The following is a 26,936-nucleotide window of genomic DNA, read 5'->3' on the forward strand; positions in this document are numbered from 1 at the left end:
TTCTTTCGAAACTTAATTGAGTTTGGAAACATTATCTTATTCAACAGCATAGAATTGTTTTAAATTGATAAATGGAGAAAAAGAGATTCTATTTTCTAATAATCGAGGTAAGCACCATTGCCATTCGGTATTTGAAAATAATTTAAATTTAAAAGAGCATATTTAGAATTTCATCATTAACAAAAATGATGATTTACATCAAATAACGTTATATAATAACGTTAAATAATAACTAAATGATGTAAAAGTGGAACCAGGAAAGAAAAAATCTTACTGTTTTTTTTTTTACATTTTAATGGCTTCATGCTTTCTTTGTAAAAATTGAACCAGAAGGGAAAAAATCTCACTGTTTTTTATTTAATTTCAATATATATAGTGGAATCTATAAAATAATTCAAAATTTACTCTTTAGTTAGATTTTTTTGGTCAAGTAACAAAGCTTGTCCATTTATTAATGGACATGAAAGAGGATTGAAGACAGCAACTTCTGGATACGTTTGGAGCATTTCTAACATTCAAACTCAGTAGAATGTTGAGTGATTTTATAGTGTATCAGCCAAAATTAACAACCTTTTCTTTAAATAAAAGTGAATGGAAAAAAGCTGTAAGTGAGAAACTGCAACTAATACAAAACCACACATACAAAAGCATTAGAAGATGTAAGTATGTTTGGTAAATCACCTGGTACAGCTTGTCCGGTAAAGTAACTAAAATGGATTAAGGAAGTTGTCAAAAAGACAGTTAACTGTTTTTATGGCAATGGTTGTTATGCAAGGAATTGAAAGTTATTGATTTAATCTGTTATTGATTGATCTAAAGGCAATACTTGTTATGCAAGGAATTGAAAGTTATGGATTTAATCTGTTATTGATTGATCTAAAGGCAATACTTGTTACACAAGGAATTGAAAGTTATTGATTTAATGTTATCGATTGATCTAAAGGCAATACTTGTTATGCAAAGAATTGAAAGTTATTGATTTACACATGAAAACCTCAGAACATTTTTATTGCTTACTTTAGAATAAAAGCATTATCTCATTTAGCTTTTATAAAAAGATCAAAGTTAGATAAGTTAGTTAAAGAGCACAATAAAAAATACAATATAGACATAAAAATAATCCTAAGTTTCATTGTGAGCTTAGCCCTAAAGAAATGTATTGGGCTCAACTCAAAAACTATTTTAGAAAGATCAATGATCAAAGCAATAACAGAGCGTTAATGGAACAAAGACAGCAAGACAAAGACAGTTTGAGTCAAAAGAAAAATACAAAAAAAAATTACATCAACAATAAACTTTGGGGTAGCTTTTCTAGAATTGTAATTGATTATAAAGTAGAGATCAGTTATGAACATATAATAAAAAAATATTTTAAATCTGGAGATAAAATAAAATTACATAGAAGCTAGTGATGATTTTTTATTAGATTTACAGTTTTGGGCTTTAGAATAAAAACTATTATATCTTATTTAAAAAAGTGCTTCATTAGCGAAATTCATTTCAGAAGAATGGTCTCAAAATTAATTTGATGTAGGGAAAAAAGTAAAGAATGTAACTTTGTTATTAAAAAAATCAACTAAACAATACTGTCACGGGTGCTATTAGTTCCTAATACATCATGATTAAGAGCGTAAATGATTAAAAAAGATGTTTATTGTTTCGAGAAATTGCAAAACAAAATGTAAATGTATTTACAATACTTAAAGCTAAAAAATAAACTGAAGCCTAATAGGCTATTGAATATTTTTATTGAATAGCAAACATGTATTTTCAATGCAGTCTTACTTAAAATACCTCAAATTATAGCTGAATGGTCATCAAACAAGATGTTTTACGATAAGAAGATTAGTGAAGATATCATTTACAGATATTGTGACTATAAAAAAGGGAACTGCAGACTTCCTGAAAAAGCATAAAAAATGCTACAAAGTTGCAAAATAAAATAGTTACCTGGTTAAATGTTACATGCATTAAATCTATGAGTATAAAATTATATAGTAACTATTTGAGATCAGTTGTTTACTTTTTGATTGATTTATTCAGGAAATAGAACATTGCAGTTGTCCTGTTAGTTCTAGTAGGTTGTGTACTGGGTTGCTTACTTTCACCTTTGTGTTTTTAAAAACACAATAATGATAAAATACTAACTACAATGAAAATTAAAAAAAAAAGATTTTGCTCTGTTCTGTGCTCTTTCTTGCACAGAATAGTTACAAAGTGTAACCATTTTTTAAAATTAACTGAGTCTAACTACAAAATAAAAAATAAAAGAGACAAAAATTGCTATTCAGCGGATCCAGAACTAAACTATTTAAAATAATATATATCATTTATTGTTTAAAAATTGAAATAAGACTTTAAAAAAATGTCTGTTTAGTTATAACATACTTATTTTGTACTAATGAAATTAAAATTTGAACGCAAATCATCTGTTGGTCAACATTTACTTTATAAATACTCACAACGAAGTGAATTTGTTTTATCAGATTATATTTGTTTTAATACCTCATTATTTGATCCAACTATACTTCACATAGATAACACTAAAATTGAAAACATTGACTTCTATATCAATAAACCCACAGTGGTTTTAAATGATAATAATACTTGAGGAAAAAATAACACTTTTAAAAATACCAATAAATAAGTTTCACTAATATCATCCCAAATAACACTGAAAATACTGATGTACAAAGCACTTATGATGGTTTAAAAGGCATAGCATATTTCTCATTAATAGAGAGCTTTTTAATATTGGTATTTTAAATATTACCTTAGTAACTGCATGGCTCCAAAATGATGTGGTATTAATTACGTAAGCATAGAACAAAACACATGAGTGGTATGATTACAGAAAAATAAAATTACAGCTGGTTGACTATCTAATTTACTTGGTTATTTTGGGAAACTTTTAAAGTTTTATATCATATTGGAATGTTATTTAAAATAGGATCTACACCAGGCCTAGGCCATTTAGAAAATATTCAAAAAGGTAAATTATTTGAAAACCTCTTTTTAAAGCAAAAGTTGAAAAATGTCTATACTTTATTAGCTTAATCAACAATAAATATGGTTTTAGCCCTGATAAATTAGGTCCATCAAGAAGTTTGTTAGACTAGAAAACTCAAGTTTGTGTTGATTGTGTTGGGCCATGAACAAGTAGAAAATTTTCCTCAATGTTATGTTCAATGCCAACTACAGATGCAAAACTTTATGTTTTTTAATCATACCTGCTAGAGACCAATACATCAAACATTTTAAAATTAAACAAAATAATACCTTATTAGTAGCTGTTGAAGAAACAGTAAATTGATATATGATGGGAAGAAAGTGAAAAAACAAAATTATCTTGAAATCAAGTTTTGCAATCTAATTTTGTTAAGTTAAAAGTCAAACTTTGCAGCATGCTTTTGTTATGCTCAAACCATTAGGAAAATTTATAAAAAACTTAATGTTTGTTCCCATTGTAATTTTTTCGAGATAAAAGCAACTTTAACATTTTGAAAATTTTATTTTTGAACTTGTATATATGAAGGGTTCCTTTTTTAATTTTTATACCTGTAATTTTCTCTATGCTGAATTGTATTTTTATTTCAGCATATCACTTTGTTTTTATGATTAATTCAAGTTTTATTTTAGCTAGTCAGTTGTTTTTTTTGCTTTTTTTTCTTATTGTTCAACTGGAATAATAATGTCTGGCAAATCGTTTGTATTTTATCTCTCTTTTTATAAACTTAATTTAAACAACTTCATATAGGTTTTTTGTACACTTTCTAATCTTGGTAAACGATGGTATTAAAGTAGACCATTTGAATCTTTTGATTTAAAATTATTATAAAGCAGAAACACAATACAATTGAAGCATTTTAAAAATCTAGCCAGAAAAAGTATAAATATTAGGATCTAGAACACTTGTTGATACTTTATCAAACTTAGAAGCTACCATTTTTATTTATTTCCCCACATCGTATACATAAGTGCGCGGACCACGTCAAATGCATCGCACTATGTGTTTTTTTAATATATTTTTAAAAATATTCTTACTCTAATGATAGTAGTCCCTTAGAAAAGTCAAAAATGGTTGCAAAATTTAAGTTTCTTTGAAAAATGTTTTAGTTTTTCTTGCAGTGTTTCATGAATAATTTTTTTTTTTTTGTTAATTTTTTTAATATGTTAAAACAGGGTTGAAAAAAATCACAATTTTTTTAAAAAAATAAAAAAAATCAGATTTTTTGATTTAAATAAAATATTTTTGATGGACTTTTGATATAATTTAAAGTAATATGAAATTGATTGACTGTGTTTTTTGTACATAATGCAGTGGTCAAACAGGTCAGAAGTATAATCAGGATTCTAAAATCATTTCTTTTAACTTTAAACCTCCACAAAACTATCCACACTATGCAATTGTATAAGGATTTTCTGGATATTTATTATATAAAGTTTAGATTGTATTAAGTTTGTTTTGTTTTAAATATTGTTATATTATAATTTAATATTGATTGTTTGTCAAAACTAAAGATATTACTCTGAAATGGTTTAAAAATCTAGCTATATTTTTGCAGAAACAAAAATATTTAAAACATACTGAACAAAAATAAAAAAATGTCTGGAAGAAGATCTAACACAGTGTGGTGTAAATTTGAAAAACTTGAAGCAAAAAGTGGCAAGGGATCTAAAGCAAGATGTAGGATATGCAAAAAAGAACTGCAGGGCCTGGTGACAAGAAGGAAAGTACACTTAAATAAATGCTGTCACAAAAACAATGCAGAAGGTAATATAATGTACACTTTATAATAATTAATTTTTTTTGTAATTAGTATTATTTAATTCAAATTAATTTTTTAGAAATTAAATTTCAAACTACTTCTTCCAACATTCAATTTGATGTTACAAAGCAACCCTCAGAATCATCTGTTTTAGCAGGAAAATGTTATTTAAATGTATCAGCAAAAAAATCACGGACTGAAAATATAAATAGTAATGGTCCAATAAATAAAAATACAAGTTTTGGGTTATTGGCACATGTTGTTAAAACAAGTCTGAGTCAAAAAGCTGTATTTGATGAGCAGATTGCAAGAATGATTTTTGCAACAAATTTATCATTTCAGTTAGTTGAACATCCAGAATTCCAAAAACTTATGTTGATGTTGAGGCCAGGTTATAGTGGCTCTACAAAAAAGGACGTAGCTGAAAAACTCCTAACAATAGTGTTTGATAAAGAAAAGGGTAACATTAAAGACGCTCTAAATGGAGAGATTGTAAAAAGCACTGGATGGTTCGTCAAACGTTCACAAGGAGCCTATCATTTGTGTTACAGTCACAACTGAAACAAGTGATGTCTATTTAGCTGACACAATTGACACATCCGGAAGCTTGCACACTCCCAAATATCTTAAAGAACTAGCAGTTTCATCAATTAAAAATATAGAATTTGGGTGTCATGTATTATATAGAATTTGGGTTGTCATGTAGGAAGAATATTGAATTTGGGTGTCATGTAGGAAGTATATTGAATTTGGGTGTCATGTAGGAAGAATGTCAATCAAAAATGAGGCATAATATTGAATCTCGATCAAATATTGATGTAGTTACATATGGTTGCTCTGCAAATTTAATGAATTTGTTAGCACATGACCTAGAAATTGACAATGTTAAAGATCATATATTAAAATTGTCAAATATTTTAGGAACCACCATTTTACTTTGGCAGAATATAGAAAAGCTGACGGACAAAAACTTGTATTACCTCAAGTTACTTGCTGGAATACCATGTGTGACTGTCTAAAAGTGTATATTGCAAATTGGTCAACTCTGCTAAAAATCTGTGAGTCTAACCGGGCCATAATTGACACTACAGTGCAACAAAACGTCTCTAACTTAGTCATTAAGAGATCTGCAGAAGATCTACTTGCTCGCTTAGAACTTATTGCTTTTGCACTTGATAAAGCACAAAGTGACAAATGCAAAATAGCAGATGTAGTGAAAGTATAGAAAAATCTAGAAATCAAACTTTTGTGTAAAAGTGAGAAAGTTATCCAAAAGAAATTCAAAAAAAGATATGAAAAGGCAGTGACACCATCCCATCTTCTGGCTAATCTTCTTCACCCTCATTGCCAATGTAGAATGTTGAATGAAATTGAAAAAAATACAGTTTTGGAATATGCCAATCTACAAAACCCTGTTATAAAATTTAGAGGAAAGTCGTACCCATTCCTGGAATTTGAATTTAGCTTGGAGGTTTTAACAGCATTATTGTCTATTTAGTGGTGGAGATCACACTATGATAACATTGAAAGTAAAACATTAAATACAATTTTGCAATTGATGACTGCGGTAGCTTCGTCTGCAGGAGTTGAACGTGTTCTCCTCTTATGGCTTGGTACATTCAAAACTGAGAAATAGATTGGGTACGAGATTGGGTACGGAAAAAGCTGATAAGCTTGTGTTTCTCTTCAATTAATCAGCAGAAACATATTCACTTTGATGTTGATGGTTAATTTTAATGCTGCACACAGGAGAAAATTTTGTAATTGATAATTATGTTTATTGATTTGTTTTGTGCACTGTAGCATTACCTGTTTTATTTATTTTTATTGTATACTTTGAGTCATTAATTCTATAAATACATAGTTCTGCTATATTTAATTCGTTTTGTTTTGAAATATGACAAAAATAGTTTTTAAATACATTTTTATTATTCAAAAATCAAGCATAAAAGAAAAACTTGATTTAAATCATTAGTCATCCGAAAAAATATTTTTATTTAAATCTTGATTTAAATCACTGATTTAAATTGAAGTGATTTAAACCGGTTAATCCTGTGTTAAAAAGTATCAAGTTATATGCCTTAAAATACTCACAAAAAGAAAAAACTTTTTCAATTTTCATGATGTTGTAAGCCGAAAAAATAGATTAAATCGCAATTTCCAACTTCCATGAACTCACTAAAAAACGGTATCAAAAGGTACCGAACAAACTATTATTAAATAATGTGAAATAGAGTGTATTTTTAAGAAACTAAAAAATTAGTGCAACTGAGAGAAATTTCTATTTGAAGTTTGCGCTATCTGGATTATAGCAAATTTTAATTTTTTTGTTTTTCCCAAGTGATAATTGATCTAAAGTCTACATTAGACTTTGTATTCAATAATTAATTGAAAATGATAGTTTACTATTGATAATTAACATTTAACAAGATAACTATTTGCAAATCTGATTAAATTTTTATTCGATTGAAAAATCATTACTTATAGCCCAAAAAAAAAGTATATAATCAAAAAGATTTTTTTTTGTTCAGTGTGTTAACACATGTCATCAAAAATCAAAGATTCACATCATATGTTTGTTCAACTGGCATGTGACAACAATAAAATGATAGCTAAAGAAGCTACTGCAATAATAATTAATGTAGATCTTAGCGTATCTGGCTATAAACAAATACAACAGGCATATAAATTAAGATATTCATCTTATTCAACAGTTGGATAATCACTTGGAAGTCAGTGAATTAAGAGTCAAAGTAGATTTACAAGCACTTATGAGTCACATCAGTGAAAAATGAGGCAAAAAGAATTAATTTACTATTTGGATATCAGTAACAAACTAAGTGAAAATATGTTGATATTAACCAGTTGGGGTATGGATCTACTGGACAAGCTTTGTACAACCAGACGTTTTCCAATTCTGTTGACAGTCAAGATTCAAGTATGTTTGCAATTGTAAAATTTCAAACATACTTGAATCTTACAAAAACTTTTAAAATTGGGTCAAAACATAGCGCCGTCCAGGTGTTTGAACTAAACAAGTTAATAAATTGTTTTTTTAAATGACAAAAAGATAAAAAAAATAAAATAAAAGTTATTATTTTCTTCAAAACTATATTTGGCCACCCATTTGTATGAAATTATGACACAGTGCATTGCCCTCATTTTAAAGCTATTTTAGAATCTTTTGAAAATTTCTAGTGGTCACTGATAGCCTAGAGGCAAACTATATCCATAAAATGATTTTTCAATTCTTACAAAAATGTGTAAAAATTAGAAAAAAATTTTGGCAATACTCATAGAACTAAAAGAAAACAAAACATCAATTTTGCTCAACATTTAAATTTATGATGTTGCACACTAACAGTATAAAAAATGTGATACTTTGATATAAAGTCAAATTGTGGATTTGATGGGGGGTAAATAGGGTTGGGAATCCCAGGATTCTGAAAACCTTAATTGAGCATTTAACCGCGGGATTTTTTTTTTAATAGTTTTTGGTTGAACATTTTAAAATTCAAATTTCTTCAGTTGAGATGTGACTATTTTCATATTGAAAATTCCTGAATTATTTTTATTTGTTTGATTGCAATCAAATTTAAACTTTACAAATTCGAAATTCTTGCAATCATATATTTGAATAATTAGATTGGATATATTATAAGAATTAAAATTTGTTCTATGTACCAAGTAATCAAGTTTTGTGCTATGTACATCTACATGTTAAATGCTCAATTAAGGTTTTCAGATGCAAAAAAACTTGGTGTAGGAGAGAGATTTTCTTTATATTTTGATAAATGGACATCACTACGTAACCGTTGCTACATGAATATTAATTTATATGCATGAAATTGTCAATTCTGGAGCTAACACTTAATATAGGATCAATGTCTGTAGATAAGTGTATTGAGCTATTAGAACAAAAGCTTGCACAACATGGCAATTTGCAAAAAGATATTGATAAAGTGAAAATAATAGCGCTTCTAAAATAGAGCCTTGAGGAACTCCGCATGTCAATATATTTCTGGACGTTTTACCTGTTTCATATTGCATAAAATGTTTTCTGCTTGATAAATATTCTTTAAACCAGAGTAAATTATTGTTCATTATTCCATAATGTCCGAGTTTTTTAAAAAGAATGACATGGTTGACTGTGTCAAAGGCTTTAGACAGATCAATAAAAACTCCTAATGTCAAACAATTATCATTGAAGGCATTTATTACATGGGTTACTAGGTCGGTCAAAGCGTGATTGGTTGAGTGATTTTTTTAAAACCAAATTGCTTGTTGAACAAGATGTTGTTTATCGTCAAAATTACATCAAATTGATCTCAATTTTTAACTAAAAACTGAAAAAACAAAATGAACACATAATTATGCGGTAGTATTGTAATGGCAATGCGATTGCTTCATAAGTGAGAAGTTCTGAGTTTGATCTTTACCACATCCCTGGTAGTAATGTAGAGGTGAAAAAAGATATGTATAAATATTGGCATAAAATTGTATAAGTTGGACTTAAGACTAACGGAGCAGGAATGATGAAAAAAGTTGGAAGAATATTATCTGTAAATCAACAGGTATGTTTTGCCCATGATGAGCAACTGGCTGTTATTGAAGTATTATATCAAAACCAGGATATAGAAAATAAAATAGATCAGCATTCGACAAAGAAGAACAAAGAGTAACTCTTTTTTTCAGAGAGAAACTCTTGCAAGGATGATGATTTTTCTGACAACAATGAATTGGTCGATCTAGATGCTAGTCATAATAGGCATCGAGAACACAAAATGATGTTACTGAGATAAGTTATGGTCCAGTGATTAAAAATTAATAATAATGTTCAGATGATCACTAGGAAAAAAAAAAGAGATCTTGCAGAAGTATATTGTGGCTAATTTTGAGAAGCAAATAACTCTAATAAAAGACTAGATGGAATAGTCTTTTGCAATGCTTCAGCATGTCTATTTATTAGAAAATTGTATACAAAAGGCATTAATAGACATAAGTCTAGCGGAAAGTGAATCCCTGGCTTAATCTTAATAGTTTTTTCAAAAAATTGTTTGAATGTGTTATTAGTTTTATCAAAACTTTACTTAAACAATGCAATAAAATCTTTCAAAAACAGGTTTTTAAAATTCCTGGGATTAATCCTGGGATTCCAGGAATAAGTAAATGTAATCCCGAAATCCCAAGATAAAAATATAGCACAAGATTACAAACCCTAGGGGTAATTTACAAAAAGTTAAATTACTTGCATATCATGAAGTTTTGCATGTCTTGCATATCATGAAAGTTAAATTACTTGCATATCATGAAGTTTTGTATGTCTTGCATATCATGAAAGTTAAATTACTTGCATATCATGAAAGTTAAATTACTTGCATATCATGAAAGTTACTTGAAGTTTTGCATGTCTTGCAAGAAAACTACTTGCATATCAAGAAGATTTATTATAACTATTATTTTTTTGTTGAAATAAAAAATGTACACATCGTTTAAAAAAAAAATGTGTTAAGTAGTTTTTGAGAAAATGTAATGTAATTTAAAATCGTCTAAATTTCAACTTTCTTATAAATGTTTTTCAACATCTTTTTCTTAATAAAATAATATTTAAAATGCATTGTAAAACATTTAACTTTTTTTGTAAATTATTTTACTTACCAATTTTGGTTGAAATTTTCCCATGGACGCTGTAGATAACTTAGCAACATCAATTTCTTTTGAAACCTTATTAATGCAAACAATCTTTTGTTAATAATTATACATAATTAAACAACACATTCATTAATAATTAAATAAAAAAATTGAAAAATAAATAACGATATTTCAAGAAGAATTAATTTAAATGTTTATTTTACCAGAAGTTTACATTTTTTCACAGTAAAAAATTGTTTTGGTAACAGAAAAAAATTGTGCTGGTACTGTAAAAACAAAACCTTAATAACATTAATACAATATAAAAGTACTCAATATTTTTGTTACTAACTTACCCTGGTTTTGTCTTTTTCAAGTGTTGGTTTAAATTGTAAGCTTGAGACTGTGCCTAAAAAATGTTAAACAATAGTTGTCTAAATTATAAAGTTTTTAGTAATTGTTTACAAAAATCAAGTTTTAGATCCATTAAACAAATCTTAATATAAAAATACAACTTGTTTATACTGAAACCTTTTTTTGTATTTCTGGCAATGTTACCAAGTCTTTTTATTTCGTTTTTTGCAACTCTTTCTTTTTTAGCAATTTCTTTTTTTTCAAACTGATCTTCATTTGGATCTTAAATATTTATTATAAAAATTACAATTTTTTATATGAACTTTATTTACTTTTAAGTAAATATAATTTATGTAAAAATATTATATACCATATATTATATACCAAAACCTAAATGAAACAATGTTTTATACCAGCATTCTGTGGAACCTCAATACACCATTCTTTAGTATCATCTTTAGTTCGTTTGTACCCATGTCTTGGTTTCCATGTCTAAAATTGTAAAATGTATCAGAATCTAAACCAAAATCAAGCTTTGTGATAAAGCGGGAGCAATTGCTCCGCACATGTGAAACACAATGTACTTTAATTTTAATTTATACAGCATAAGCTCAAATTAAAAATGATCTATTTCTACTATTTGAAAGCTATATTCAGCATGTTTTTTTTTTAATTTCTGGTTGAAATTTATCATATTATCCGCTTTATCGTCAAACCATTCGCCATCTTGTACAGTTTTTTACTGTCTATTTAACAAAAAACTTTGCTTAATTAGAACTTTTACTTTGAATTGCATTAAAGTCCATGTTATAAAATATCAAAACTTGCAACACTTCAATGAATATTCCAAACATAAATGGTAAAAAATTATTATAATATTAATAAATATCTAGCGTATCATTTATAAATATCTTATAAATAAATATCTATCGTAAAAAATTTATCAAACTAAAACTTCACTTATAGCTTCGATTTCATATAGGTTTGATCATATTCTATTAATTAATGACTATTATATTTAAAGTTCAAAAACATTAAAATGTTGGAATATCAAATATTTTTTGTCAAATGTAAGAAAACAAACTAAATACTTTTATTGATATCTTCGAGTCGGTTAAGCTTATATTAAAGTCTATTTATTAAAAAACTTAAAGCTAAACGAAACTAAAAATTAAAAAGAAAAAGTTTCAATAAACAATATGTATAAAAATATATTTGTTATATAACTTTGAATTGAAACTTTTGGAAGCATGCTCACAAACAACAAAAGAAAAAATGTAACGTCACTATTTTCACAAATGCATTTCTCAAAATATACGTCAGTATATAAGTTATTTATATATTATATTTGAATAAGTATATATATACTTACAATAATATATATTATATTAGTATAAGTCTATTGTATATTTATTAAGTATATAATCAAGTATATAAAAGATTATTCACTTGATAATAATTAAATCACGCGTTCAGTTTAAATTAGAATGCAGTTTTCTGTTTTGCACAAACAATGAATGGAAAGTTATGAAGTCATAACTGCTAACAGTTAGAATAGAATGTTTACTATTTAACGTTTCGTCTCAATGAGAATAGAAAATTTAAAGTAAAAAATTACTATAATGGGGACTGCTCTAAAGAGCTAGTGTCTCTTGTGCCATCTACTAATATTCATTCTTGTGTTACTCGTCATTCAATTAAGTCTCATCCTTTTTCTGTGACTGTTCCTAAGTGCTCAAAAACTCTTATTCCTCTAGTTTTTTTCCTCGAATATCAGTTCTTTGAAATTCGCTTCCTTCATCTTGCTTTCCTGATTTATATAATTTGCAATCCAAGTTGTCTGTCAATTGTTATCTTGCTCTACAATCTTCATCTTTTCTCTTCCAGTAACTTCCAACTCTAATTAGTGGTTGCATGCATGTTTAAAAAAAAAATCTATTTGTTAGCAAATACTACTCCCATTGCACAACCTAGCATCTTTCTTATTTATTTTGTAGACAAAATTATTCTGTTTTGCTATTGCCATTAACCTGTTTTTAGTTATACAATTTCCTTGAACTGGTTACATTAGATTAATATAACCTTTCATTTCATTTATAATTGCTATATAAGTTTCTGATTATTAGCATTAATTCTTAAAAAAATCTCTTGATAAGATTTTCATAACTTTTTCCTTGTTGTGGGCATGAATTACTGCATTTAGTTTGACTGCATCTTAAATCATTGCCTCTTTTCAAACATCATATACAAAAGCATTTTAAAAACTCGTTATGATCTTTAGCAAAGTATGGCATTTCTTTTCTTTTCTTGAGAAATAATTTTTATATTTTCAAATTAATTACTTACTTTAAATTAAAAACTGTGTATTTCAAATTGAAATACACAGTAATTTTATTATTATACTCACTGTTAACTTAGATTTATTTTTGCCATTCAAAATTTTTTTGTTTTTACTGTTCTAACAACAAGTTTTCCTTTGCTTCTTATTTACTCTGTTTGATTTCTTTACTTTAACTATTGTTAATTAGTTTTCTGTGAATTTTTATAACTATGTGTTAATACTGTTTGTCATTAGAGATTTAATTATAGGTACACAGAGAGTGTAGTTCTCGTATAAGTTAGAATTTGCATTATCATTATTAGTCATGGTCAGTATCATTTTATTATATTATATTTTATTATATTTATTATACTATATATGTTTTATTCTACTATATATAGCTGATATTTGCAATATCAAATGTTTATTTTATATGTTAAGGTAATATATTGTTTCATTAGTTTTTACTTTATATTAGTATTTTACTTGTTTCTATTATAATTGCTAATGCCAAACAGAGTTTATTTATAAACTTAATATTATTATTGCTCATTCCAATGTCTTTGGGCACACGGCTGTCTTTGTGTCTTTGGGTACAGGGCTTTTGAAACAACAACAAAAAAATGTTATGTTTTAGCTTATTGGCTTTTAGCACATATGCTATAGCTCATAGAAAGTATGAAATAATAATGCTGAACAACTAATCTTTTGTGTTCAGATGTTGCTATGAGAAAATCTTGTTTTTTTTTGTTAATTTTACACTAAGTGGTTAGCTTGATTATTAACTTTCAATTTCATAAATAAGCATAAAAACGATGTAAATCGTTTAGTTTTAAAAGCATTAAAATAAGATTTCTAACACAGCAAAAACAAGATCCAAATAAAATTTATATGCATTTTTAAGTAAACCATAACAATTTTTTAACTACTCTACCCTTATATTTTTTATTGCCTATTGCTTCCCAACAACTAAAAGATTTTTCCTTTACACAGCTTTAAACCCTTATTTAATAAGCTTTAATGTTTTCAATGTTGATTTATAACAAATTTCAGTTAATTAAAACATAATTTTGTGTAAAGAGCAAAAAAGGCAAACTTTAAAACTAAGCGACTGATAAAAATTTAATGAAATAATGACAATAAATAAACAAAAGTTGTTATATATTTTTTCAAAATCAAATGAAGATTATGTGTTATACCATAACAATATAAGAATATGCCATAACATATACGTGAGATATTATGTGTTAATATACTATTATTATATGAATATCCATTTATACATGTTATTATGAGATTATGAATATTATATAATTATGAGGGAATGGAAAAGATAAAAAAACTTTCCATAATAAAAAATTATATGAATGTTACTTTACCAATGTTGGCATAGGTTATTTGCTTTAGCAAATATTTTAAATAATATTCAAGAATATTACCACAATAAAGTGACAACAATACCTTTTAAGTTCAAAGTTAGAATTTTACCTTAGATTCTTCATCCCACAACATTCTGCTTCTTTTTTTTTTTTCAATACCCTGAATACAAAAAGTAATAAAATTTTATTTTTATTTTTTACAAAAAGTAAAAAAAAACTTTTAAAACAAATAAGATTTTAAAAACTAACCTTCTTCTTGGCGTATATTTCCCATTTTGTAGGTGGCTTAGGTTTGGGAATCTGAAGATAATAATTTAAATAAGGGATAATATTAGAAAGAAAGAAAAAAGTGTTTAACTGATTAGTTTAAATTAAAATTTGTACTTACTGGTTTTTCTCTTGGTAAAAGTGTTGAAGGTTCTGGAAGCTGAAACAAAAATTAAAAAAAAAATAGAATTTTGAACTACCTTTAAAGATTTGGTATCTGTTAAAAATAATGCAAAAAAAAAAAAATGCTCATTAAAAAATTGGGTATTGAGAGTAAATGTTAATAACTGGACAAGTGAACAAATACAACTTTTTTATTTTAAGGAAAAAAAAAAGAAAAAGTTTAAAAGAAAGGATGAAGTTAAATATTAAAAAACTTATTTAGATACCAGATATTTTAAAAATTGATAAATTAAAGACTTTATTATGTTTTTAAAACTAAAAACTATTGTAAAAATTTTAATCAAGTCAACTAAGAATATCAATTAAAATAACCCAGAAAAAATTCTTGAAAAAAAATTTTTTGAAACATATAGAAATAAGTAAATATAACAAATAGAAATATAGAAAAATTAATTTCTATAGAAACTGCTATTAAATGTTTTCTACATATATTTGTATAAAGTTAATAGCAGTGAAAAGAGAAAAATATATTTGAAATATTATAAATATAAAATGATGTAATAAAAACTAAAAAATGCAGAATTAAGTTAAAACAAAAAAAGCCTAATTCTTATTTTAAATTTTTAATTAAAATTTTAATTTTAAATTAAAAATTTTTTAAATCTTTAATTACTTAAATAAACTAACACAAATTTAAAAATATAATTTTTAAATTTGTGTTAGTTTGTTTAATTCTGAAATATAATTTTGTCATTTATGAACATCAGAATGATTTATGAACATAATTGTCATTTATGAACATTTGCCATTATTAATATCTTTGCATACTTAGCCTAGTATAAAATGTAGTCAATGACCTCATACTAAAATAGGAAACTGTGGGGGCTTCAGTATATACATTAATTGAGGGATTGGGCAGGTATTAATTAAATATAATGAATTTATATAATTATATAATTTTGTTTTTAATATCAAATATATTTTACGACCACAGTTTAAGAAAACTGATATAAATGAACTTAATGTATGAAGAAAGTTTCATCATTTTTTCCTTTTGCGTGAGCCATAAAAAACTTGTGCAAATCAGTTTAGGAGGACCTGGACACGAGCGAGAACTATAGTTTGCCATTCCTGCCAAGCTTTGTATATATTTCTATATATATACAATCCTTGGAATTAGGAAAAATAAGGTCAGAAATCATTTGCTGACCTCAAACACTTTAAGGTCAGCATTGTGTGTATATATATATATATATATATATATATATATATATATATATATATATATATATATATATATATATATATATATATATATATATGCTCCTAAATACACTGGAATAATAGTATGAGCCAATTATATAAAAACTGCATTATCAAATAACATCAAAACTATGTTTTCTAAGAATTTAGAAGCTTTTTACAATAGCAAAAAATGCTGTGTTTTATTTATTTTGCAAGGGAGGTAAGACCTGGCAAATGCTTACTCGTCAGATTGAAATAATATTCATGCTGTCCATCAAGGACAACTTTTATACTATGATTGGAAACAAAGGATTCAATAGTCTTGAAGATCTTACCTAATACACCATAAAAAGAGAGCTTTTGGAGAACACCAGTATTCCAAACTTTATCAAAGCTTTTAGAAATGTTGAGAGTGATAGCCCTAACCTCTCCACATCTATCTAATGCACATCAAAACCTATTGTTTATTACCGTAAACAAATCAGCAGTAGAATGAGAAGATTGAAATCCATATTGATGATCAAAAAGTAAGTTATTAGGTTCAAGATGAGAGATTAAGTGCTTGTTAATTAAAGACTCATAAACTTTGCTTATGATAGGAAGAAGACTAATGGGACGGCAGTTAGACGAGTCAGATTGCTCTCCAGAACTTTTGAAAATAGGGATAACAGATGCCACTTTCCAGCAGGCTTGAAAACAAGACTCTGATAAGTACTTGTTAAATAGTTTTGAAAGTATAGACAACCACTCCAGGCCACTTCAACAAGACTACAACAGGCATGTTGTCTGAACCACAAGCTTTAGAAAAGAAAAAGCAGGAAATCACTTTAGCTACAGAGGCTGAGTGATACGAATATCAACCAATCAATCAACCTGTTTGTTGGCAATATCAGGTAGGATGTGATTAGTGGAATCAAGAGATAAGATTGATGAAAAGTTCTTAGCAAACAATTCAGCTGTGTCTTTAGGTGAGGTAAAAAAATCTGAACCATGTAAGAGAGGAATAACAGATTTGCCCTTATTATAAACACTGTTAAAGATTCTCCAGAAGTCTCAAAAGTCTAAAATAAAAAGATAAAAATACCTGAGAATAGTGGGCTTTGGCGTTAGACAAAACTTTTTTACAATGGTTTCTAGCAGTAGTAAATAGACATTGTTTTCTGGAGAATTGTTTTGGCAATAGATATGGAAATAATAGTTATGATTGAAAATTGCAGCAGCGCAACGAAAGGAAAACCATGGAGAAGAATGAGGCTTGACCTGGAATTGTTGAGAGGGAATAAAAGATTGCATGTCAAGCTGAGCCCAAGAAGTTATATAATAATCACATTTGTCAGCAGGAAGATAAAAGATTTCTACTAAAGGGCCATCACAAAGAAAATCACAGAAATAGTCCCAGTTAGCCTTAAGGTAGTTGTAAGAGATACAATGGTAGGGGGATTCTGATGAAGAAGACTGAGAATTAGAGAATGAGAGAGATCAAAAGCACAGAAAGAGCGATATAGAACAAAGAGAAAAGTGATAGAGTGAAATGGTGCTAAACGAAAGCACATAAAAGAATAGTCTGTAGATTCAAGCCTAGTTTCCTGACAAATGGGTGAATTCTTACAAATGTTAATGCCCAGGCCAAGCATGTGATTATTGGAGTCTTTACGAATTAAAGGAAGATAACCATCAACACTAAGATCAAAAGATGTGACAGCTGAACTCAATTTAGTCTCACAAAGAGCAAGTAGTTCTGGTGAACTTTGCAAGAGATAAGACTCAACAGAAAAAAACTTACTTTGAAGACCACAAATATCAGGGAATGATAGATTTAGAAAACTTAATGATGATGGTTTTTTGTGTTTCAAACCAGTTTTGATTCTACTGGAAATTGATATAATACTGGAAATATGATAATATTATAGACAACTAAAAAGAACTAAATATGAAAATAGCAAACTATGTGCCAAATATTGGTAATTTTTGTAATGACTGGGAATTTTTGTAATGATTCCAGTTTGTGTAGTTAATGATAAAAGAAGTTTTAGCAAATTAATATTATTATGATGTTAAAAACTTATTTGCAACTATAAAAGTAGAATATTTAGATATTCTTTCAACTGATAACACATTTGTAGCAAAGCTCAACCTCAAAACAAACATTTGAGGTTGAACAAAACAGACTTAAAAACCAATAAACTTTTTATTTAACTTTTGTTACACATATTTTTACAGCGTGTTATATATAAACAACTATATATTATTTATTTATAAACAACTATACATTAATTATATAAACCACATTATTTTTTACTCATATTATATTGCTAAACTACATTAATATATTAATAAAAATTGTACTTTAATATATTTTATTGTCATTTTTCTATATATATTTTATCCACTTCACCTCTAACACAAATGTAGCTTTCTTTGACGATGTGGATGTGTATATTTTTTGAAACTCTTTTTTTATTATTTTTATTATATTATATAACTCTTGCTTAAAAATAAAGGCTGATTTTTGACCAAGCCTGAGACTGACTTCAACAAAAATTCTTATAAGATTCTGGGAAGTTTTTTGATAAAGCAATCAAACATATCAAGAAATATATGAATAAATAAACATTGTAACAAAAACATAAATTATATCAACTTACTTTTGCTAAGACAATGTTATCGAGACGCTCAATCGGAAGCTAATAATGATTATATAATAAATATATCATATAAACAATGAATTTAAAATAATCAAAATTAAACACATTCTGTAAGAATCTCACACAAAAAAGATTTAATATGAATCTATTTATTGAAAATATTAAAAAAAAAACTATAAAAAACTATTATATATTATTATAAAGATTAAATTATATATTTTAAAAAAATATTTGTAAAACTAACAATAAAAAACTATATATTTTTTATAACTAAATTTTTATCTTTTTTAATTATCAAACTAATTTTTTAATCAAATTTTATTACTAAGTACATACCTTCCATATCTGATTGAACAAAAGTTGCGCATTATCTCGTGCAAGTTCAATTAAAAACTGCTCAGATTTGGATCTAGAAAAAATATTCAAATCGCGATTTTATTCTATTAAAAAAAATTTATTCCATTAAAAAAAAACACTTTATTTTGCATTAACTCACTGTTTACCTGTTTTCTTAAAAATAAAATAAATAACAGCATCATCAACTGTTCCCTAATCATTAGGAAAGTTAAAACAAAGATTACAACATAAAAAGTGAAGTTTATGACAATTAAACATTATAAAACAAGTTTTAAGTAAGTTTGAACTCAATTTTTTTTCTATGCTGTGACTTTGTTCTTGTTTTGAATTTAACATGTTGATAAAGAGTAGAAACAAGTTATAGAAAGCAAAAAAAAAAAAAAGTGGCCTCATTGACTGTAGTCGTCCATTTGGCCTTAGAGAGATGAATACAGTAAAAAAAAAAAGTAATTTAAATATGACAAAAATGGTTATTTATTTGTGCTAGATAGATAAATAAAAAACTCTAATTTTTTAAATTATAAAAGCAATCAATCATGCATCTAGTTTAATTGTTTTATTTCTTGTACTTAGCTTTAAAATTTAAGTTTATTTATTAATTAATCTTTTAATTTAATTTCAAACATTTATTTTAATTAGTATAATATAATCATTACTAAATTAAATTATGCAAAATTATTAAAAAATCTATGAATATTAAAAATGAATTACATATTGAAACAATATTATTGACACCAACCAGAAAGTCAAGGCAAAATGCTACTAATTCTATAATCAGTCATGCAAAGCATTAGGCTATGTATATTTGCATAACATGCTTAGAGCGCTTATAAAACGCCCCCTCCCCCTCCTCCCATTAAAACAAATTTGCAAATATTGAAAGTGAATATGAAGAGTTCATTACCAAAATGCGGTATGACCAATTTCGTTTTTATGTACCAATTTTTTTCAAAAAACTTTTATTATTTTTATATATTTTTATATATGATAATATAGTTTGAATGTATAAATATATTATTTAGTGAACTTTATAATGAATGAAAATTCAATTGCAAATTCAAAATAAAATGAAAATTTAAAAATTTTAAAAATATTTTGCATCTTTATTCAGATTTTTATCAAATCTACGATTGTTTGAGAGGCAACTTTTACAAACTCAAAAGAATAAACACCTAACTTTTTAAATATAATAAAATTTTGAGAAGAAAATTTTATATTCATTATTTAGAACTATTATAATATAAAAACAATTTTCAAAAAAAAATCATCTTTTTTTTACTTACAAAGCAATTAAAAGCAGATGGCAAATCAAAAACTGTTAGTCACAACTAGAAACTGTGGCTAATTAAAAAAAAATCAAGTTAGAATTTGGAAATAAATATTTAAAAAAGCAATTACTTAACTAATTCTTTTGAATAAAATATCAAATTTGTATTGAATAAATCATTGGATTTGAATGAAACACTAGTTTTAGTGGTTCAGTGTAGAGCAACAATTCAGCAATTCTGTTACAGAAAAATAAGGTATTGGAATTAATTCAATGACACAGTTTTTATTTTTAAAAATAATAATAAAACTCATAAAGCATTCTTTTACACTAATCAATAAAACAGAAATCTAATTAATAATAAAATAGAAAATAGTAAAAAAATATAGAAAAATATCTTACTTTAAAAAACTTAACTATCTAAAAATTTTACTCATTAAAAGTCATTAAAATCTGATAAAAATAAAAATTTTTGTCATTGAAATAAACTATTTTTTTTATCATTTTATTTTTCATTTGTTATATCTAAATTACATAATACTTATTTTCTAATATTTCTTTATGTAATAAAGACAACTTTTTTTTTTAGCAATTTATGCAGTTACAAATGATCATGAATCAAGATCTATAATAAAAAAAAATTATAAAAACTGAATTTCAAATCATGTTTGGGATTTGCATGATGATGATTTTGATCTAAATGATGCACTTGCACATGTGAGATATGCTATGCAGTTCTTTTCTAAATATAAAATTTGAATTTCCAGTGACCTGATTCACAGTGATTACAATTTCGAATATTTTTCTAATTTCAAAAGCATTTCAAGTAGGGTGGTTTAAAAAGCAACATTTTTGAAAAATATCTGCAACTTGCACATTAAATGCATTCTATATGATAAAATAACACTGAATTTAAAGTTTTTTAAATGAAAAATTTTTCTAGGGGTGCCTCAAGACCTTTGAACATTAAACAATTTCAAAAATAATAATCATGTTATAAAAACTACAATTAAAAAAATAATATTAAACAAATCTTGTAAAATTGCACTTTTTTCATTTTTAAGTTAAAATGTTTCAATTGCAATAAAATCTAAAATAATAATTTTTTTCGTAAAATGACTCTTATTTTTTAAAATTTTAAAAGACATCATTAAAGAGTTTAATATATAATTAAATAAAAACTTCTATTATAGATATAACTCTATTATTATTTTATTGATTATTATTTTTGAAATTTTTATATAATTTTACTTTATTTGAGACCCAAAAAGACATACTTTTGAAAAACTTTTTTTTTAATAATAGGGACCCATTAAATGTTCAACCTTGTTATAAGTTTTTGCCAAGAATAAAAATTTAATTTTAAAAATAGTAACTTTTTCTTATGCAAATTTACATTCGAAAAAATAGTAAATAATTTTTAATCTTTGAGCATTAATGTTTGACATTGTCTGACAAGTTTAAAAAAAAACAAGTAAAGCATGTAAGACAAAGTTTTTTCTGACTTCAAATAAAACCTGCAATAAAAATTTAAAAATACATTGCAAGTTTGATAATCTGATAAAATTAAACTTTAAGAACAGTGTTTCCAGAGGATAAATTTTTTTATATATTTGGCTAAAGCCTGATAAAAAAATTATTTTAACTTTTTTTTTTTTTTTTTTTTTGTTAATTCACCTCCCCAAGGCCCAAAAGGCCACTACAGACGAGGAGGCTACTTAATTGTGGTTATAACCCTCTCTCAGCTCTATAACTCCGAAACACGAAACTTGACGAACAAGGCCGCTGCGGGGAGAAACAAGTGGAGCGCAGTACTACCAGGGACATTGTGGGGATCGAACTCAGAACCTCTCGCTTATGAAGGGAGCGCTTTACCACTACACCACTACCACATATAAATTAGCGAAATAATTAAAAATATATATTTAATTGTTTCAAATTTTTATTTTAAGAAATATTAATATAGAATAAAATAGTCAATTGATATTTTGAAAAAATTATTCTTAAAAATACTATGTAAAATTTAGGCTTAAAATCATTTAAATATTTAAAAACATTTTTAGGTACATTGATATATTTGTGAGACTAAAAAAAAGATCTCAAGATATGTTGAGCATCAAAAATATTGTATTGAAGCACTTAACAGATGGATGATTGCATCCCAAGATATGTAACCCCAGAAAACCAGAAAAAAGAGAGTTATTTGAAATAAATATTTGAAAAAAGAGCTAAAATTTGACAAGAGTTGAAAAGTGGAGAAAGCAATATTATAATTTGAAAAACAAAATAAGAGGGCTATTTTTTAATAAACTTTATTTATTTTATTTTTTTTACTCAAACATTTTTTTTATTAACTTTAAGCATTTGATCAATTTACTCAAAACAATTGCTCAATATCCTAAAAACATTTTTTCAATAAATTTACTCGAACTTTTTAATTAATTGCATTAAAAAAGTTTATTCCGCTCAAGTCATTCATATTTTATAATATAGCAATAAAATGATTTTAAAAGATTATATAATGATTATTTATAGTTATTAAAGATTATATAATGATTTTTAAAAATAGTATAAAATATACATATGTAAATTTTATATATACCAACCCTCGGAATCAGGAAAAATGGGATCGGCAATTTGATGAAGACCTTGAACAGTTAGAGGCAGGAGAAAAAAACTTTTATCAGGTCGGCAAAAAAATTTTGACAAAATGGTCTTACCATAAAACATAGAATTGAGGTCAGTAATTATTTGGCGATCTTAAACACTTTCAGTTTGGCAGTCTTAAACACAGTCAGCATTGCTAAATGCCAACCTTAATTCCGAGGGCTGATATAAATTGTATATGTGTGTGTAAATTTTATATTCTAAAGTGACTATGGACTCCAAGAAAAAACAGAAGTACTAAATATACAACAAGGAAACTTTTATAGCCAGTGTTGCTAATGTTCTAGGTAGTCAATAAGAATGGTAAGCTTAAATTATAACATACCTGCTCAGGTAATCAGTAATAGGAAAAATGGCAGGTACGGTGCTGCCAAACAAAAGATAATTTAGTAATGTATTAAGTAGTTATACACTAGTAAAAATATAACATATGTTAAATATAATTTTACATTAGCAATAAAATTACATAAGATTCAAGTTAATATATTTGTTTTACTTAAAGGTTGTAAACCTGCTTTAGAAGAAGAGGATTTTTGACTAAAGCAGTGAAAACAGGATATGGTAATTGTCAAAACAAAGTACCAATTTTAGCAAAACATTTTAGACAAGAAAAAAAAACAATATGTACCAGAACATTAAATAAACAGTGAAATAAAAAGAAATATCATAGCTCAGTTTGTGAATACTTTACCAATTAAATTTTTGATTTAAATGTAAATAATTACTCTATCAAATGTTCTAAATGCAAAATAAAGTAATGACACAAAATCAAAACCGTTAATTTCAATTGACTTATGTTTTTTTTTTGTACATGTTTAATGCATGTTCAATTTGTTAAAACTAGTTTTTTTAATTTTATATTTGGCAAGTTATTTAACAGACATACAAATTTTGTAAGTAAAATACAACCTATCAGCGATAGTGACCTAGCAAATACTGACCTAGCTGAATAGACAAAGATAAAAATCACTAAAAACCTCTGATTAAATTTCCAAGAGCACAGCCTCATTATAATTTAGACCATGTAAACTTATGTGACTATGTCTGAATGTCCAAAGGTGTTTAGTGGAGGGCTTTGACTTTAGTAGTTATGGAACTAGTTCAGATTGAGAATGGAATATTCTTCATTTAAAACTACCTCACAATTTTAAAAACATTATAATAAGCAGAAAAGATTCAAAAACATCACATTCGTTTTTGTTGAAGACAAGAAAATGAAACAAAATGGAGAAAAGAAAGACAAAAAGCAAGAGAAAATACATTGAAAACAAAAAATTAATTGGATTTTTTAAGTCCTAAAGGTTAATAGGACTTATAAACAAGTTGGATCAAAAGTGCACAAAATTAAGTGAAACCTAGTATTTATTGTCCAAATTAATTCTGAAGATAAAACAATTGGCTATTCGGTAAGATTTTTAAATTTTTGTGGCAAACGGTCATTGGACTGCACAGAAGAATTAGGTTTTTTATTTAACTTGAGATAAAAGCTAAATTTGCAAATAAAGATTTTCGTTTGACTTAAATCTCCCTTTAAATGCAAAAACTTACAAAAGATTATATGTTAGCAGATATAATTTTTCCTTCTAGAATATTAAGCAAATTTCTTCTCTTATAACATACCTAAGTATGCTTTTTTTTTAACTTTTTAAACTAAGTTCAGGAACACAAAAATATTTTAAAGAAACCTTAATTCCAAGCCATTTTTTTTTTTTTTTTAATTGTTCTCAAACTCAATAACTTTGAGTTGTTAACAATGTCATCTAAATTGATCATCCATTTTATATAACAGATAAAAAATTGATAAAAAATCAAGAATTTATTTTCTTATATTTTGTCCTAATTTAGCTTTAAGCTGATGATTTTCTCATTTTTTTTAATCTTTTTTTTATATATATATAGGTAATGATATATATAATCTTTTTTTATATTTCCAGAGATTATTTCCAAAGTTGATACTTCCATCAACTATTTGGCACTGTTTCAGTAGCACTGTTTACAATTTTATTTTTATCCATTTATTAAACCATAAAATTAAAAAAAATTACAGGTTAATTTATAATTTTACAAAATTAGGTTCGGTGTCACTCGTATAGTTAAAAACTAGTCATTAGTGTGACACCTTAATAAAATAAAACAATAAAGCAAAAAACAAACAAACAACAAAAATTAATAATATAGATAGTGATTAAAAATAATTATAATAAAAAGAAGAACAGTAACTATTAAAAAAAGCAAGACTAATAACAAAAAAGGAAAAAGTGAATGAGCAGAGATGAGAGATAATGAATGAATGAGATAACACAACATAAAACAATCAGAAGGGTGATAGAAAATAAAAAAGCAAACAAAAAGATATATTTAAATATTATGATGAGACAAAAAAAAAAGGAAATCACTTGATTAATAGCAACAAATGTAAAACGCAACAATAATAAAAAATAATTAGCAATAATAACGCACAAAAAAAAATAAAAAATAAATGCACAACAATATAAACAATACACATATGAACACATCAATATAAATGATGCACAAAATTACATGACAGTATAAACAAAAATAGAAATAAACGACAATATAAAGAATACACAAAAATACACAACAATATAAACAATGCAAACAACATAAATTATTAAAACTTGAAAATTGTTTTTTTTTTTGTTTGTTTTCTTTTAAGAACTTATTAAAGTTTTTTATTTTCGATTATCTCAAGAACATTTTTTCTTTTAACTTTGCTTTTAGATGTTCTGTTTATTTAATATTTTTCTTCAATTTATATTTTAAATATTTTATTTGTTTTCACTTCATTAGTTTTTTGTAAATCTTCTATTCTAAACAATTTTTTTTTCTTTTTTCTATTTTTCAGCATTTCGCCATTGAAAAAATACTTCCACCATTTGCGATGCCATTGCAAAGCCAACAGTTATTTTCAGTAGTATTTGAGGAAAGCACTCTAATTCAATGTTGAAGTTTAAAAAATTACACAAAAAATATTAATATATGCCATTTTCTTCATACTCGAATATGATTAGATTCTTTTTTTTAGTAAAATTTAAAATAACCCAGTTTTTATTAACATTTTGTTTTTATTAAAACTATTTAAAACAAAACCCATTAGTTTCTAATTGGTTCTGATCCTAACCCTGACCCTAAACATGTAGCTTTGTTTACGCCAATCCCTATTTGTCAGTCGATGTATGTACATGTAATTGCCATAATCCCTATTTGTCAGTCCATGTGTGTACATCTAAAAAGCTATGTCTAAAAGATTTTAAATAAAAATACATTAAAATATTCAAATGAATTTCAATTAAAAACTACATAAATTTCAGTTATAACAACAATAAAAACCGAGCTGTGTAATTAAAGAAAAAAGAGAAAGTCAAGAAGCGCCAAAAATTACGTTATTTATATTATACATAGTTTACTTTAAAGTAAACTATTTATACATACTTTACTATAAAGTTTATAGTAACAGAATTTATAGTATTATAAAACAAAAAACTGTATGTATAAGTCAATATCCTGTGATATACAAAACGTAGTTCAGGTATTTTTACGAACTTTTATGTATCAGATACATTTTTTTTAAATCATTGTTTAAATGTTGTTTTAAATCTTACTTTAATTCGTCTGAATTAACAGGTTGTAGATCTAATAATAGTAGATTTCCTAGATCTATAACTGGATCTACTTCTTTAAAAACATCAATAGATTTAAATTTTGACTCGTTTTCACGTTGATTTGCAACAATTTGAGATACAGTGTCAACTTCACTTGATGTCATTTTTATTTTTCAAACCACGCTTTTGGGTCTCGGTTGTCCCTGTCTAAACAAAAATGCTTGGTGTCCAACTTTTTACAAATCGAAATTTATTTTTATTAATATATTTTTATTATTATATATAATTT

The 26,936-nt window shown here is 25.9% G+C and overlaps 1 protein-coding gene across 1 annotated transcript in view; it reads right to left on the minus strand.

Moving 5' to 3' along the window:
- Positions 1-26,936, minus strand: part of LOC100212297 (ribosome biogenesis regulatory protein homolog) — a 28,979-nt gene extending 2,043 nt beyond the window's left edge. Inside the window, exons 1-10 of the mRNA XM_065803483.1 lie at positions 26,648-26,936; positions 19,070-19,142; positions 18,734-18,772; positions 14,842-14,880; positions 14,703-14,753; positions 14,563-14,613; positions 11,168-11,246; positions 10,932-11,036; positions 10,757-10,809; positions 10,428-10,493 (exon numbers count right to left, since the gene is read on the minus strand). Of these exons, the coding sequence (XP_065659555.1) occupies positions 10,428-10,493; positions 10,757-10,809; positions 10,932-11,036; positions 11,168-11,246; positions 14,563-14,613; positions 14,703-14,753; positions 14,842-14,880; positions 18,734-18,772; positions 19,070-19,142; positions 26,648-26,811 (720 nt within the window). The 5' untranslated portion in view covers positions 26,812-26,936. The remainder of the gene's footprint in view (positions 1-10,427; positions 10,494-10,756; positions 10,810-10,931; positions 11,037-11,167; positions 11,247-14,562; positions 14,614-14,702; positions 14,754-14,841; positions 14,881-18,733; positions 18,773-19,069; positions 19,143-26,647) is intronic.

Source organism: Hydra vulgaris, chromosome 08, assembly GCF_038396675.1.
Source record: "Hydra vulgaris chromosome 08, alternate assembly HydraT2T_AEP".
In the NCBI taxonomy this organism is placed as follows: Eukaryota; Metazoa; Cnidaria; class Hydrozoa; order Anthoathecata; family Hydridae; genus Hydra; species Hydra vulgaris.